The following is a 12,865-nucleotide window of genomic DNA, read 5'->3' as shown; positions in this document are numbered from 1 at the left end:
CTACACTGGCTTCCTGTCAAAGCAAGGGCTGATTTCAAGGTTTTACTGCTAACCTACAAAGCATTACATGGGCTTGCTCCTACCTATCTCTCTGATTTGGTCCTGCCGTACATACCTACACGTACGCTACAGTCACAAGACGCAGGCCTCGTAATTGTCCCTAGAATTTCTAAGCAAACAGCTGGAGGCAGGGCTTTCTCCTATAGAGCTCCATTTTTATGGAACGGTCTGCCTACCCATGTCAGAGACGCAAACTCGGTCTCAACCTTTAAGTCTCTACTGAAGACTCATCTCTTCAGTGGGTCATATGATTGAGTGTAGTCTGGCCCAGGAGTGGGAAGGTGAACGGAAAGGCTCTGGAGCAACGAACCACCCCCCCCTTGGGTTGTGCCATGGCGGAGGTCTTTGTGGGCTATACTCAGCCTTGTCTCAGGATGGTAAATTGGTGGTTGAAGATATCAATCTAGTGGTGTGGGGGCTGTGCTTTGGCAAAGTGGGTGGGGTTATATCCTTCCTGTTTGGCCCAGTCCGGAGGTGTCCTTGGATGGGGCCACAGTGTCTCCTGACCCCTCCTGTCTCAGCCTCCAGTATTTATGCTGCAGTAGTTTGTGTGTCGGGGGGCTAGGGTCAGTTTGTTATATCTGGAGTACTTCTCCTGTCCTATTCGGTGTCGTGTGAATCTAAGTGTGCGTTCTCTAATTCTCTCCTTCTCTCTTTCTTTCTCTCTCTCTCTCTCTCTCAGAGGACCTGAGCCCTAGGACCATGCCCCAGGACTACCTGACATGATGACCCCTTGCTGTCCCCAGTCCACCTGGCCGTGCTGCTGCTCCAGTTTCAACTGTTCTGCCTTATTATTATTCGACCATGCTGGTCATTTATGAACATTTGAACATCTTGGCCATGTTCTGTTATAATCTCCACCCGGCACAGCCAGAAGAGGACTGGCCACCCCACATAGCCTGGTTCCTCTAGGTTTCTTCCTAGGTTTTGGCCTTTCTAGGGAGTTTTTCCTAGCCACCGTGCTTCTACACCTGCATTGCTTGCTGTTTGGGGTTTTAGGCTGGGTTTCTGTACAGCACTTTGAGATATCAGCTGATGTACGAAGGGCTATATAAATAAATTTGATTTGAGCTGTATGTTTACAGATGAGGGCATTTTGTTTAGAAATACTAGTCTAAATTGTCAAGACAAAAAAACATATAAAATGTGATTGTCTGCTGTTCCCTGCTACCAGACAAACATGCCCTACTAACTCAATCTCAAATGCCCACTTAGGGTTTTGTCAAACATTTGTCATTCATTTTCTCAGTCACCATCATTGGATTCATGATGCAAACGTATTCCCCCTCAAAATGCAGACTTTGCATCGAGATTTACAAAAGAAACAAGTATTTATTGCATCAATACAGCATTGCATCACATACTAATTTACCTTCCTCAAAACAAAATCAAAATAACCTTTATGCAAAGGGAAATGTCTATATGCCTGTAAAAAACACAAGACAAACAATGAATCAAACTTTACCTACCAAATTTCAAAGTAGGAGATATACGACACAGTAGTTCACAACTACAATGAGAATGGGATTGCAAGAAATTATTTCATGTTTAACTGAGCAGGCATCCTGTAGTCCCATGTGGTCACTCAATTAGAACTGTCTGTTCAAGCGAACAAAAAAGTACACACGAGATAATCTCAGCATATTATCTGTAACCTAATCCTGATCATTCAAATACAAAGAGGCTGGTCACAATATAGTACTGCAGAATCAGTCGGTGCAGACAGAAATGTATGTTTTAAAACAATGCAAGCCATAGTAGCGACAACATTTAAATCACAACAGTTACACACTAGATTTTTCCAAATGTACTTGGCCGTAGACAATGCATGGCTCCCACAGAATGAGGAAAATAAAGTTATGTCCAGCTACAGTTAAGACTGCATATACTTAACACCAAAAGAATGGGGGTGTCATCTACCTTATGCCCTGTTGACATTTTACGGGGATCACTGCTAGTGTATGATATTCCCGGTTCAACGTACACAGCGAGATATACTACAACACCCTGTAGCTTGGCTCAAGTATGAAAGTCCATTTCACTCACTCGTTAATTCTGCCTACAGCCAGACATTCTCAGATACCACAGGGGTTTGCCTGTCCATCTGAGTCCACTAGCCAGTGACATGGTTCAGAGGGGTTTAGGCAGGGCAGAAACCTCATCGAAACACTCATCATAGGCCTCCTTATAGTCCTCATGAGATTTGATCATGATGACGCAGGTGGGCCGCTTTGAGCCAGCAGACGACCCAAGGTCCTGAGGAGACAAATAGCAGGGTTAGAAGGCAATCATTCACATCACCATATGTTTAGTTGTATTAGACATGAAACCCCCGAACAAATGGGACGGTAAGTGATTTACTGCTGTAAAACTAACACGTCAGCAATTCATAGTAAGCTATAGGTATCTGTCAATATAAAGGAAACACTTGGGTAAATGAGGGATACAAAGTATTTAGAAAGCAGGTGTGGTTCCTGAGTTAAGGAAGCAATTAACATCCACATAATACTTAAGGTCATGTATAAAAATGCCCAGGTGTCCATTGTGTTGGCAACCATGGCTAGAAGAGATCCGACCTTGAAAGAGGGGTCTCAAAGGATATTGGATATTTGTAATGATGACAATTACAACAATACTGAATGAACAATGAACACATGCAATATGTGCCATGTAAAAAAGCTAACGTTTGGCTTCCTTGCTCAGAACATATGAAAGCTGATGGTTCAATATTCCCAGTTAAGAAGTTTTAGGTTGTAGTTATTATAGGAATCATGACACGTTGACTCTCTATACCATTTGTATTTCATATACCTTTGACTATTGGATGTTCTTATAGGCACTTTAGTATTGCCAGCCTAATCTCAGGAGTTGATAGGCTTGAAGTCATAAACAGCACTGTGAGTCAAGCATTGCTAAGAGCTAAGCATTGCTAAGAGCTAAGCATTGCTAAGAGCTGCTGGCAAACACAGTAAAGTCTGAATGAATGCTTACGAGCCTGCTGCTGCCTACCACCACTCAATCAAATATCAAATCATAGACTTAATTATAATATAATAAACACGAGCCTTTGGTCATTAATATGGTAAAATCCGGAAACATTCATTTTGAAAATAAAACGTTTATTCTTTCAGTGAAATATGGAACCGTTCCGTATTTTATCGAACGGGTGGCATCCCTAAGTCTAAATATTGCTATTACATTACACAACCCTCAATGTAATAATTATGTAAAATTCTGGCAAATTAGTTCGCAACGAGCCAGACGGCCCAAACTGTTGCAAATACCTTAACTCTGCGTGCAATGAACACAAAAGTTGTAACACAATTTTAACTAAATATGCAGGTTTTAAAAAAATATACTTCTGTGTTTATTTTAAGAAAGGCATTGATGTTTATGGTTAGGTACATTCGTGCAACAATTGTGCTTTTTTCGCAAATGCGCTTTTGTTAAAACGAAGTAGGCTGTCATTCGATTATAAATTAACAGGCACCGCATTGATTATTTGCAACGGAGGACAAGCTAGTTAACCTAGTAATATCATCAACCATGTGTAGTTAACTAGTGATTATGTTAAGATTGATTGATTTTTATAAGATAAGTTTAATGCTAGCTAGCAACTTACCATGGCTCCATGCTGCACTCGTGTAACAGATGGTGAAGCCTGCCACGCAGCCTCCTTGTGGAATGCAACGTAAACGGCCATAATCAGCATCCAAAAAAGCTGATTACCGATTGTTATGAAAATTGAATTTAAATCGGCAGGGCCGATTTTCAAGCTAACACTTATGGGAGATTCTGGATCAGCACCTGAGACAGCGTTTTCCACCACTATCAAGAAAACACCAAATAATGGTTTTGCATCTCCAATAGTTTTAGACACTTGCAGAATCTAAAGATGCATCGATGCGGTTCTGACAGCTTGTGGTGGCCCAACACCCTATTAAGACACTATGCTGGTGTTTCCTTTATTTCGGCAATTACCTGTATATGGTTTACATTTTCCTCCAAGATGTATAGGTAAAATGGTTACTCACCACTTTTGAGGGAATGTAGGCATATGGCAAACTCCTGTCCTCACACATGACTGGTAGATGGCAGTAAACATCGATTGGAAGAGTATCCCCAGCCAACACCACAATGCTGCAAAAGAAGTTTGAATATATCAGTTATCTGGCTGATACACCTGAACAGGGGATAATGCACCACGCAGCTAACATTAGCACACTGAGAACAAAACTTACCCAGTTTCTCCTTTGTTGATGAACTTCTGGACTTCTTTCACTCCTCTGCGAATTTGTTTGAGCTTGGATGCTGAAAAGGGACAGAAGAGCGTTGGAAATAAGAAACCTGCTAGTCTTGTTGGTTGACAGTGTGTGGCAACAAACATTTGTTGCCGAATCGCTAGCTAGGACACGTGCTAACGTAGCATGCTAGATAACTTTCACTATTTACCAAGCTACACCACTTAGCTAGTTAACTTCCTGACTGTATATCGATAGCAAATCCATGTAATATCTTAGCATGTATCTGGCAGTAGGTACATGAAGCTAATAAGACTGGTTACATTACCCTTTTTTACACATTTGTAAAGTTTCTTGCTTAGCTTCTTGGTGGCAAGTGGATTCGCGATTGGGTTAATGTTTGCGATCAACTCTAGATACGATTTCTCTGTCACTCCGGTCTCCGTCCCTCCGGTTTCCGTCGCTCCAGCATCCTCCTTGATGGCCTTTTCCTTCTTTACCTTTGTCATGTTTTCGATTAAACAAATAATATTAAACAAAACGTTTGCTTGCTGTTTGCAGCGTGCTTTGCAAGGGGGGAAAATGCTACACACGTGCTGCCTAAAAAGGTTTCCGGTAGTTGCGACGTGTTTCCGACACGCATGTATTTTTGGAGGGCGGACTACACCCACAAAGTTGTATTGCCGCCACTTACTGTGCGAGAGGAAAACAAAAAGATCCCACAAAACGGGAACATTGTGTAGGTGGGGGAAAAAATCTATTCGGATGACCAACAACAATAAAAACATCCTATTTATTTAGTTAAAAACCAAAAAGCCAGGGGAGGGTGGGATATCTTCCAATGCCAGTACCCCATGTAGGTTCTCTTTCAAGTATTTGTTTCGGTGTTTCACTTATGGGATATGTTTTTAGCGTATTAGTCAGAAGCCTTTATTACACTACGCCAGCCATAATTGTCTGGACGTCGAGACGTGTGGAAGGGTGTCCCTCCTACCATATAAAAGGTTTGATGCAGCGTCTCTGAGTCATTCAAACACGTCTTCTCGCTTTTCATCAGAAAGCTTACCTCAACGCAACTGCATTTTCCTAACTTGTCTGTGTCTAGCCATTTATAAGACAAATGCTGGGACGGCTCCAGGAGAGCTCCTGATTGACATGTGTACTATGGTGCATTAAGTTTGTTGGAACCTCTCCAACTTGCTGATAATAAAGAGGGATTAATTTTAAGATTGGCTTAAGGTGTCCCTGGTGTTGAATTTCCACCACAGCACCAAGGAGCCGGCCGGCCCCTAACCCCACCCAGGGGGTAAGAAGGAAGAAGTGGATGGCCTAGCGGTGTCCCCATCACCAGAGAGGCGAGAACGGCCTTCCCTAGGCACGGTTCTATCTCCTCCGCCAATCCTGAATTTGTTCCAGGGTGCAAGTTCCCAGGCACCTCAGTGTTCTTTCCGGCGTACTAGGCCCAAGACGGTGGCAACAGAACACAGCCCAAAGAGAAGAGACAATGTTCAGGTGGATGCTCCTACAAGGCCACCCTCTTATCTCATAAACACTCCACAATGTCAGTTCACATTAAAAATGTTTACTCTAGCGCAACCAGGATACAGGCCAAGGGCACCATAGATAGGTTGTTTCTCATAAAATCAAAACAAACAGGGTGCCTCCCTATAACGCCACCTGAGGGAGCTATCGCTCCTTCTGTGATGATAGGCCACATAAGAGCTCTCCCGGTCATGGACTGTCTACACCCTCCCCGCAACAGAGGGTGTTGCTGCTTCGTCTGTGGGGGGAATTCCCATCAGCCCTCTCCCAGAGTGGAGAGAGAACTGGTGGGCATGCGCAGTTTCAAACTGGGTACAGGTCATGATAGACAAGGGATACAGACTACAATTCGCTGTCACCTCACCTCGATTCAAGGGAATCACTCACACTCAGGCTCAGGGGGAATCAGCGCTTGTCCTCAAGGAGGAAATCACATCGCTAATTGGAAAAAGGGCAATAAGAATTGTTCCTCCCAGCAATGCCACAGTGGTTTTAACTCAAGATATTTCCTAGTTCCAAAAAAGGTGGACAGCATACGCCCGATCCTAGATCTACGTGCTTTGAACAGGCACATGAGAAAGTACACGTTCAGAATGTTGACACACACTGCTCTGCTACGTTCACTAAGATACTTCCCAAAGTCTTCTCTTTGGGCTGTGTTCTGTTGCCACCGTCTTGGGCCTAGTATGCTGGAAAGAACAGGTTCGTATCCGTCAACCTAAAGGACACTTACTTTCACATCTAAATATATCCTCCTCAGAGGAAATTTCTCAGATTTGCTTTTCTAGGTGTAACCTTTGAATTTCTGGTCCTCCCTTTCAAATCAAATTGATTTATATAGCCCTTAGTACATCAGCTGATATCTCAAAGTGCTGTACAGAAACCCAGCCTAAAACCCTAAACAGCAAGCAATGCAGGTGTTGAAGCACGGTGGCTAGGAATTTCTTTGGGGGTTCTAGTCAGGATTCTAGCAGCTGTATTTAGCACTAACTGAAGTTTATTTAGTGCTTTATCCGGGTAGCCGGAAAGTAGAGCATTGCAGTAGTCTAACCTAGAAGTAACAAAAGCATGGATTCATTTTTCTGCATCGTTTTTGGACAGAAAGTTTCAGATTTTTGCAATGTTACGTAGATGGAAAAAAGCTGTCATTGAAACAGTCTTGATATGTTCGTCAAAAGAGAGATCAGGGTCCAAAGTAATGCAGAGGTCCTTCACAGTTTTATTTGAGACGACTGTACAACCATTAAGATTAATTGTCTGATTCAACAGAAGATCTCTTTGTTTCTCGGGACCTAGAACAAGCATCTCTGTTTTGTCCGAAAGTTTGTAGTAGAAAGTTTGCAGCCATCCACTTCCTTATGTCTGAAACACAGGCTTCTAGCGAGGGCAATTTTGTGGCTTCACCATGTTTCATTGAAATGTACAGCTGTGTGTCATCCGCATAGCAATGAAAGTTAACATTATGTTTTCGAATGACATCCACAAGAGGTAAAATATATAGTGAAAACAATAGTGGTCCTAAAACGGAACCTTGAGGAACACCAAAATTTACAGTTGATTTGTCAGAGGACAAACCATTCACAGAGACAAACTGATATCTTTCCGACAGATAAGATCTAAACCAGGCCAGAACTTGTCCATGTAGACCAATTTGGGCTTCCAATCTCTCCAAAAGAATGTGGTGACCGATCGAATCAAAAGCAGCACTAAGGTCTAGGAGCACGAGGACAGATGCAAAGCCTCGGTTTGATGCCATTAAAAGGTTATTTACCACCTTCACAAGTGCAGTCTCAGTGCTATGATGGGGTCTAAAACCAGACTGAAGCATTTCGTATACATTGTTTGTCGTCAGGAAGGCAGTGAGTTGCTACGCAACAGCCTTTTCTAAAAATTGAGAGGAATGGAAGATTTGATATAGGCCGATTAGTTTTTTATATTTTCTGGGTCAAGGTTTGGCTTTTTCAAGAAAGACTTTATTACTGCCACTTTTAGTGAGTTTGGTACACATCCGGTGGAAAGAGAGCCGTTTATTATGTTCAACATAAGAGAGCCAAGCACAGGAAGCAGCTCTTTCAGTAGATTAGTTGGAATAGGGTCCAGTATGCAGCTTGAAGGTTTAGAGGCCATGATTATTTTCATCATTGTATCAAGAGATACAGTACTAAAACACTTGAGTGTCTCTCTTGATCCTAGGTCCTGGCAGATTTGTGCAGACTCAAGACAACTGAGCTTTGAAGGAATACGCAGATTTAAAGAGGAGTCCGTAATTTGCTTTCTAATAACATGATATTTTCCTCAAAGAAGTTCATGAATTTATTACTGCTGAAGTGAAAGCCATCCTCTCTTGGGGAATGCTGCTTTTTAGTTAGCTTTGCGACAGTATCAAAAAGCAATTTAGAATTGTTCTTATTTTCCTCAATTAAGTTGGAAAAATAGGATGATCGAGCAGAAGTAAGGGCTCTTCGATACTGCACGGTACTGTCTTTCCAAGCTAGTCGGAAGACTTCCAGTTTGGTGTGGCGCCATTTCCGTTCCAATTTTCTGGAAGCTTGCTTCAGAGCTCGGGTATTTTCTGTATACCAGGGAGCTAGTTTCTTATGAGAAATGTGTTTAGTTTTTTGGGGTGCAACTGCATCTAGGGTATTGCGCAAGGTTAAATTGAGTTCCTCAGTTAGGTGGTTAACGGATTTTTGTCCTCTGACGTCCTTAGGCAGACAGAGGGAGTCTGGAAGGGCATTAAGGAATCTTTGTGTTGCCTGTGAATTTATAGCACCACTTTTGATGCTCCTTGGTTGGGGTCTGAGCAGATTATTTATTGCAATTGCAAACGTAATAAAATGGTGGTTTGATAGTCCAGGATTATGAGGAAAAACATTAAGATCCACAACATTTATTCCATGGGACAAAACTAGGTCCAGAGTATGACTGTGACAGTGAGTAGGTCCAGAGACATGTTGGACAAAACCTACTGAGTCGATGATGGCTCCGAAAGCCTTTTGGAGTGGGTCTGTGGACTTTTCCATGTGAATATTAAAGTCACCAAAAATTAAAATATTATCTGCTATGACTACAAGGTCCGATAGGAATTCAGGGAACTCAGTGAGGAACACTGTATATGGCCCAGGAGGCCTGTAAACAGTAGCTATAAAAAAGTGATTGAGTAGGCTGCATAGATTTCATGACTAGAAGCTGAAAAGACGAAAACATCATTTTTGCGGGATGCACGGGGGATATGGTCACTAGTGTAACCAGGAGGTGAGGCCTCATTTAACACAGTAAATTCATCATGCTTAAGCCATGTTTCAATCAGGCCAATCACATCAAGATTATGATCAGATTAGTTCATTGACTATAATTGCCTTTGAAGTAAGGGATCTAACATTAAGTAGCCCTGTTTTGAGATGTGAGGTATCACGATCTCTTTCAATAATGACAGAAATGGAGGTCTTTATCTTAGTGAGATTGCTAAGGCGAACACCGCCGTGTTTAGTTTTGCCCAACCCAGGTCGAGGCACAGACACGGTCTCAATGGGGATAGCTGAGCTGACTTCACTGACTGTGCTAGTGGCAGACTCCACTAAGCTGGCAGGCTGGCTAACAGCCTGCTGCCTGGCCTGCACCCTATTTCATTGTGGAGCTAGAGGAGTTAGAGCCCTGTCTATGTTCAAAGATAAGATGAGAACACCCTCCAGCTAGGATGGAGTCCATCACTCCTCAGCAGGTCAGGCTTGGTCCTGTTTATGGGTGAGTCCCAGAAAGAGGGCCAATTATCTACAAATTCTATCTTTTGGGAGGTGCAGAAAACAGTTTTCAACCAGCGATTGAGTTGTGAGACTGCTGTAGAGCTCATCACTCCCCCTAACTGGGAGGGGGCCAGAGACAATTACTCGATGCCGACACATCTTTCTAGCTGATTTACACACTGAAGCTATGTTGCCCTTGGTGACCTCTGACTGTTTCATCCTAACATCGTTGGTGCCGACATGGATAACAATATCTCTATACTCTCTACACCCGCCAGTTTTAGCTTAAGCCAGCACCATCTTCAGATTAGCCTTAACGTCGGTAGCCCTGCCCCCTGATAAACAGTGTATGATCGCTGTATGATTCATTTTAAGTCTAATACTGCGGGTAATGGAGTCGCCAATGACTAGCGTTTTCAATTTGTCAGAGCTAATGGCAAGCTAAAAGCTTCGGCATCTCAGACCCCGTAACGGGAGAAGTAGAGACAAGAGAAGGCTCGGCCTCAGACTCCAACTCGCGGCTTAATGGGGAAAACCAGTTGAAAGTTTCTGTCGGCTGAATGAGCGACACCGGTTGAGCATTCTTACAGCATTTCCTTCCAGAAACCATGAGAAATTTGTCCGGCTGCGGGGACCGTGCGATAGGATTTATACTAACGTTACTATCTGTACTTACTGGTGGCACAGACGCTGATTCATCCTTTCCTACACTGAAATTACCCTTGCCTAACGATTGCGTCTGAAGCTGGGCTTGCAGCACAGCTTTCCTCGCCGTAAGGCGATCATTCTCCTGTATATTATGAGTACAGCGACTGCAATTAGAAGACATCATGTTAATGTTACTACTTAGCTTCGGCTATTGGAGGTCCTGACAAACCACGTCTAGATAAAGTGTCCGGAGTGAAAAAGTTGAATGAAAAAAAAGTTGATTGAGGGAAAAACCCAAAATATAAACGGTAATTAAAAAGTAAAAATCGTAAAGTTGTCAGGTAGCAAAGTAAGGTTGGCAACAAAACGCACAGCAACACGTAAACAAGTCTGCCGGGCTCTCATTGTCACCTCTAGTTTTTACGAAGTGAACCGAGGCAGCCATAGCCCCACTCAGAGAAAGGGCATTCAGCTGATGACATATACATAGAAGGTTGGCTGCTGTGCGCTCAATCGAGACAAGATGTCTTAGAACGCAGTTAGCTGCTCTTGGAACACCTGACATTTTGAGGTTTCAGAATAAACACAGTAAAGAGCTTTCTGATTCCCATGCAGACAATCTCTTTCCTAGGCTTAACCCTAGATTCGGTATCATTCAAAGCTCGCCATTCAGTGAAAGAATTGCTTAGCACTATTTTGCAGAGGGAACCTGGTCTCTTTCAATACATGCCTGAGGCTGCTAGGTTTGATGGCAGCGGCTTTGGTAGTCATCCAATTAGGACGCCTGAATATGACTGGGTTTCAATGCTGGGTAACTTCTCTAGGTCTGAGCCCATTACGTCACAAACATCACGGTGTACACGTCGCCATAGATTACACAGTAGTACTGCACTCCTGGAGAAACCAGACGTTTCTGTCACAGGGTGCTCAGATGGGCACTGTTTTATCCGGAAAAGTAGTCGAGGGACACGTCTCTTTAGGGTTAGGGTGCGACCCACGAGGGAAGAATGGTCAACAAAGTGTGGGGACCTCATCTCCTTTCTACTGCCATAAACTGCCTGGAACTCCTTGCTGTGTCCCTGGCATTAAAATCATTTTTCCTATTTCTGGAGGGTCGTGTACTAGGAGTACTAAATCTGGGGGCAGATTTACTCTCCACGGGGAACCCCCTATATGGGGAGTGGAAGCTCCACCCAGAGGGAGCCAATCAGGTTTGGACTTCGGCATTCCAGCAGTGATCTTTATGCATCAAGGGAGAATACACAGTCTCCCGTGTTCTTTTCCGAGGAACAGGATGCACCGATGGGAGTGGACACGTTGGCGCACGAGTGGTTACGAGTCCTCCTGTATGCATTCCCCACACTGTCCCTGATTTCTCCCACCCTATCCAGGGTGCGGGAGAAGGGTCTATCTCTCATACTAATAGCACCACATTGGCAAGAGAAAAACGGGCTAGCGGAGATCACGCAACTAATTTGCAGTCAACTGTGGCCCCTCCCTTTGCGTCGGGACCTACTGTGCAGGGAGATTTTTCATCCTCACCAGAACGGTTGGCACTCTGGGCCTGGTCCGTGAGTTCAATTTGAACACTGCCGGTCTTCCCCAAAATGCCATTTCGACTATTCAGAGTGCTAGAGCATCCGCAACCAGGTCCCTTTAAGATTGTAAATGGCGCATTTGAGAAATGGTGCACTAAATCACAGATCACAGTGCAATTCCAGTGCTCTGTCCCGGTAATGTTGTCATTTCTACAGGCATTATTAGACAAAGGAAAGCATTTTTCTACTATTAAGGTACATCTGGCAGCTATTTTGGCTTGTCATGTGGGATTTGGGAGTACGACAGGGGGGGCAACACCCCCCTTGTCGCCCGTTTTATGAAGGTTGCACATCGTTTGCGTTCAGTATCCAAAAAGCTTGCCTCATCACAGGACTTGTCAGTTGTTTTGGATGCTCTATGCCAACAGCCTTTTGAGACCCTGGATCAGGTGGATCTGAAGATGCTTTCATTTAAGACAGCGCTATTACTAGAACTGGAACATCAATGGTTGCATAAGTTGTGCCCAGTAAGCACGCATCTACATGGACAGGACTAAAGGGTTCACAAAATGTGATCAGCTGTTTGTTTCCTCTGCGAAACCTTACACAGGTAAAGCACTCACTAGTGAGAGATTAAAGGTCTTCTGTCTCCTGCTGGCTACGGGCTCATTCTACTAGAGGAATGGCTACGTCCTGGGATTTATTTAAGGCCCTATCTATCCAAGATATTTGATCAAGAGCGAGTTGGGCTTCACCTCATACATTTGCAACATTTTAGACTCGATGTCACTGCACCGACCCTGGCACATACTGTTTTATGTGTAGGATCTTCTGAGGGGAAATGCCCATTTGTGTGATATATCGCACAGGGCAGTCAGTCGTCAGGATGAGCTTGTCTGGCAATACGGGAGACCGTATATCCCATGAGGGAAATACCGAAACAAATACTTGAAAAATAACTTTAGTTTAAGACCGTAACCCCGGTTCTCTGATAGTATGAGTGAGGCATTTCACTAGACCACCCTCCTTGAGCAAAGAAGAGGTGTTGCTTATTTTTGAATGACTCAGACACACCGCATCTGACCTTTTATAG

The 12,865-nt window shown here is 43.6% G+C and overlaps 1 protein-coding gene across 1 annotated transcript; it reads right to left on the bottom strand.

The window, feature by feature from the left end:
* Nucleotides 1-1,372: 1,372 nt before the first annotated feature.
* LOC139422083 (H/ACA ribonucleoprotein complex subunit 2-like protein) lies at nucleotides 1,373-5,005 on the bottom strand. Its single transcript, XM_071173232.1, has 4 exons — nucleotides 4,630-5,005; nucleotides 4,302-4,371; nucleotides 4,095-4,200; nucleotides 1,373-2,316 (listed from the first exon to the last, which is right to left on the bottom strand). Exons 1-4 carry the CDS (start codon nucleotides 4,808-4,810, stop codon nucleotides 2,191-2,193), a joined length of 483 nt encoding a protein of 160 aa, XP_071029333.1. The 5' UTR covers nucleotides 4,811-5,005; the 3' UTR covers nucleotides 1,373-2,190.
* Between the last annotated feature and the right edge of the window lie 7,860 nt (nucleotides 5,006-12,865).

Source organism: Oncorhynchus clarkii, chromosome 12 (assembly GCF_045791955.1).
Source record: "Oncorhynchus clarkii lewisi isolate Uvic-CL-2024 chromosome 12, UVic_Ocla_1.0, whole genome shotgun sequence".
NCBI classification, from domain to species: Eukaryota; Metazoa; Chordata; class Actinopteri; order Salmoniformes; family Salmonidae; genus Oncorhynchus; species Oncorhynchus clarkii.
The sequence above is the reverse complement of the archived record's forward strand: the minus strand, read 5'-3'. Positions and strand labels throughout refer to the sequence as shown.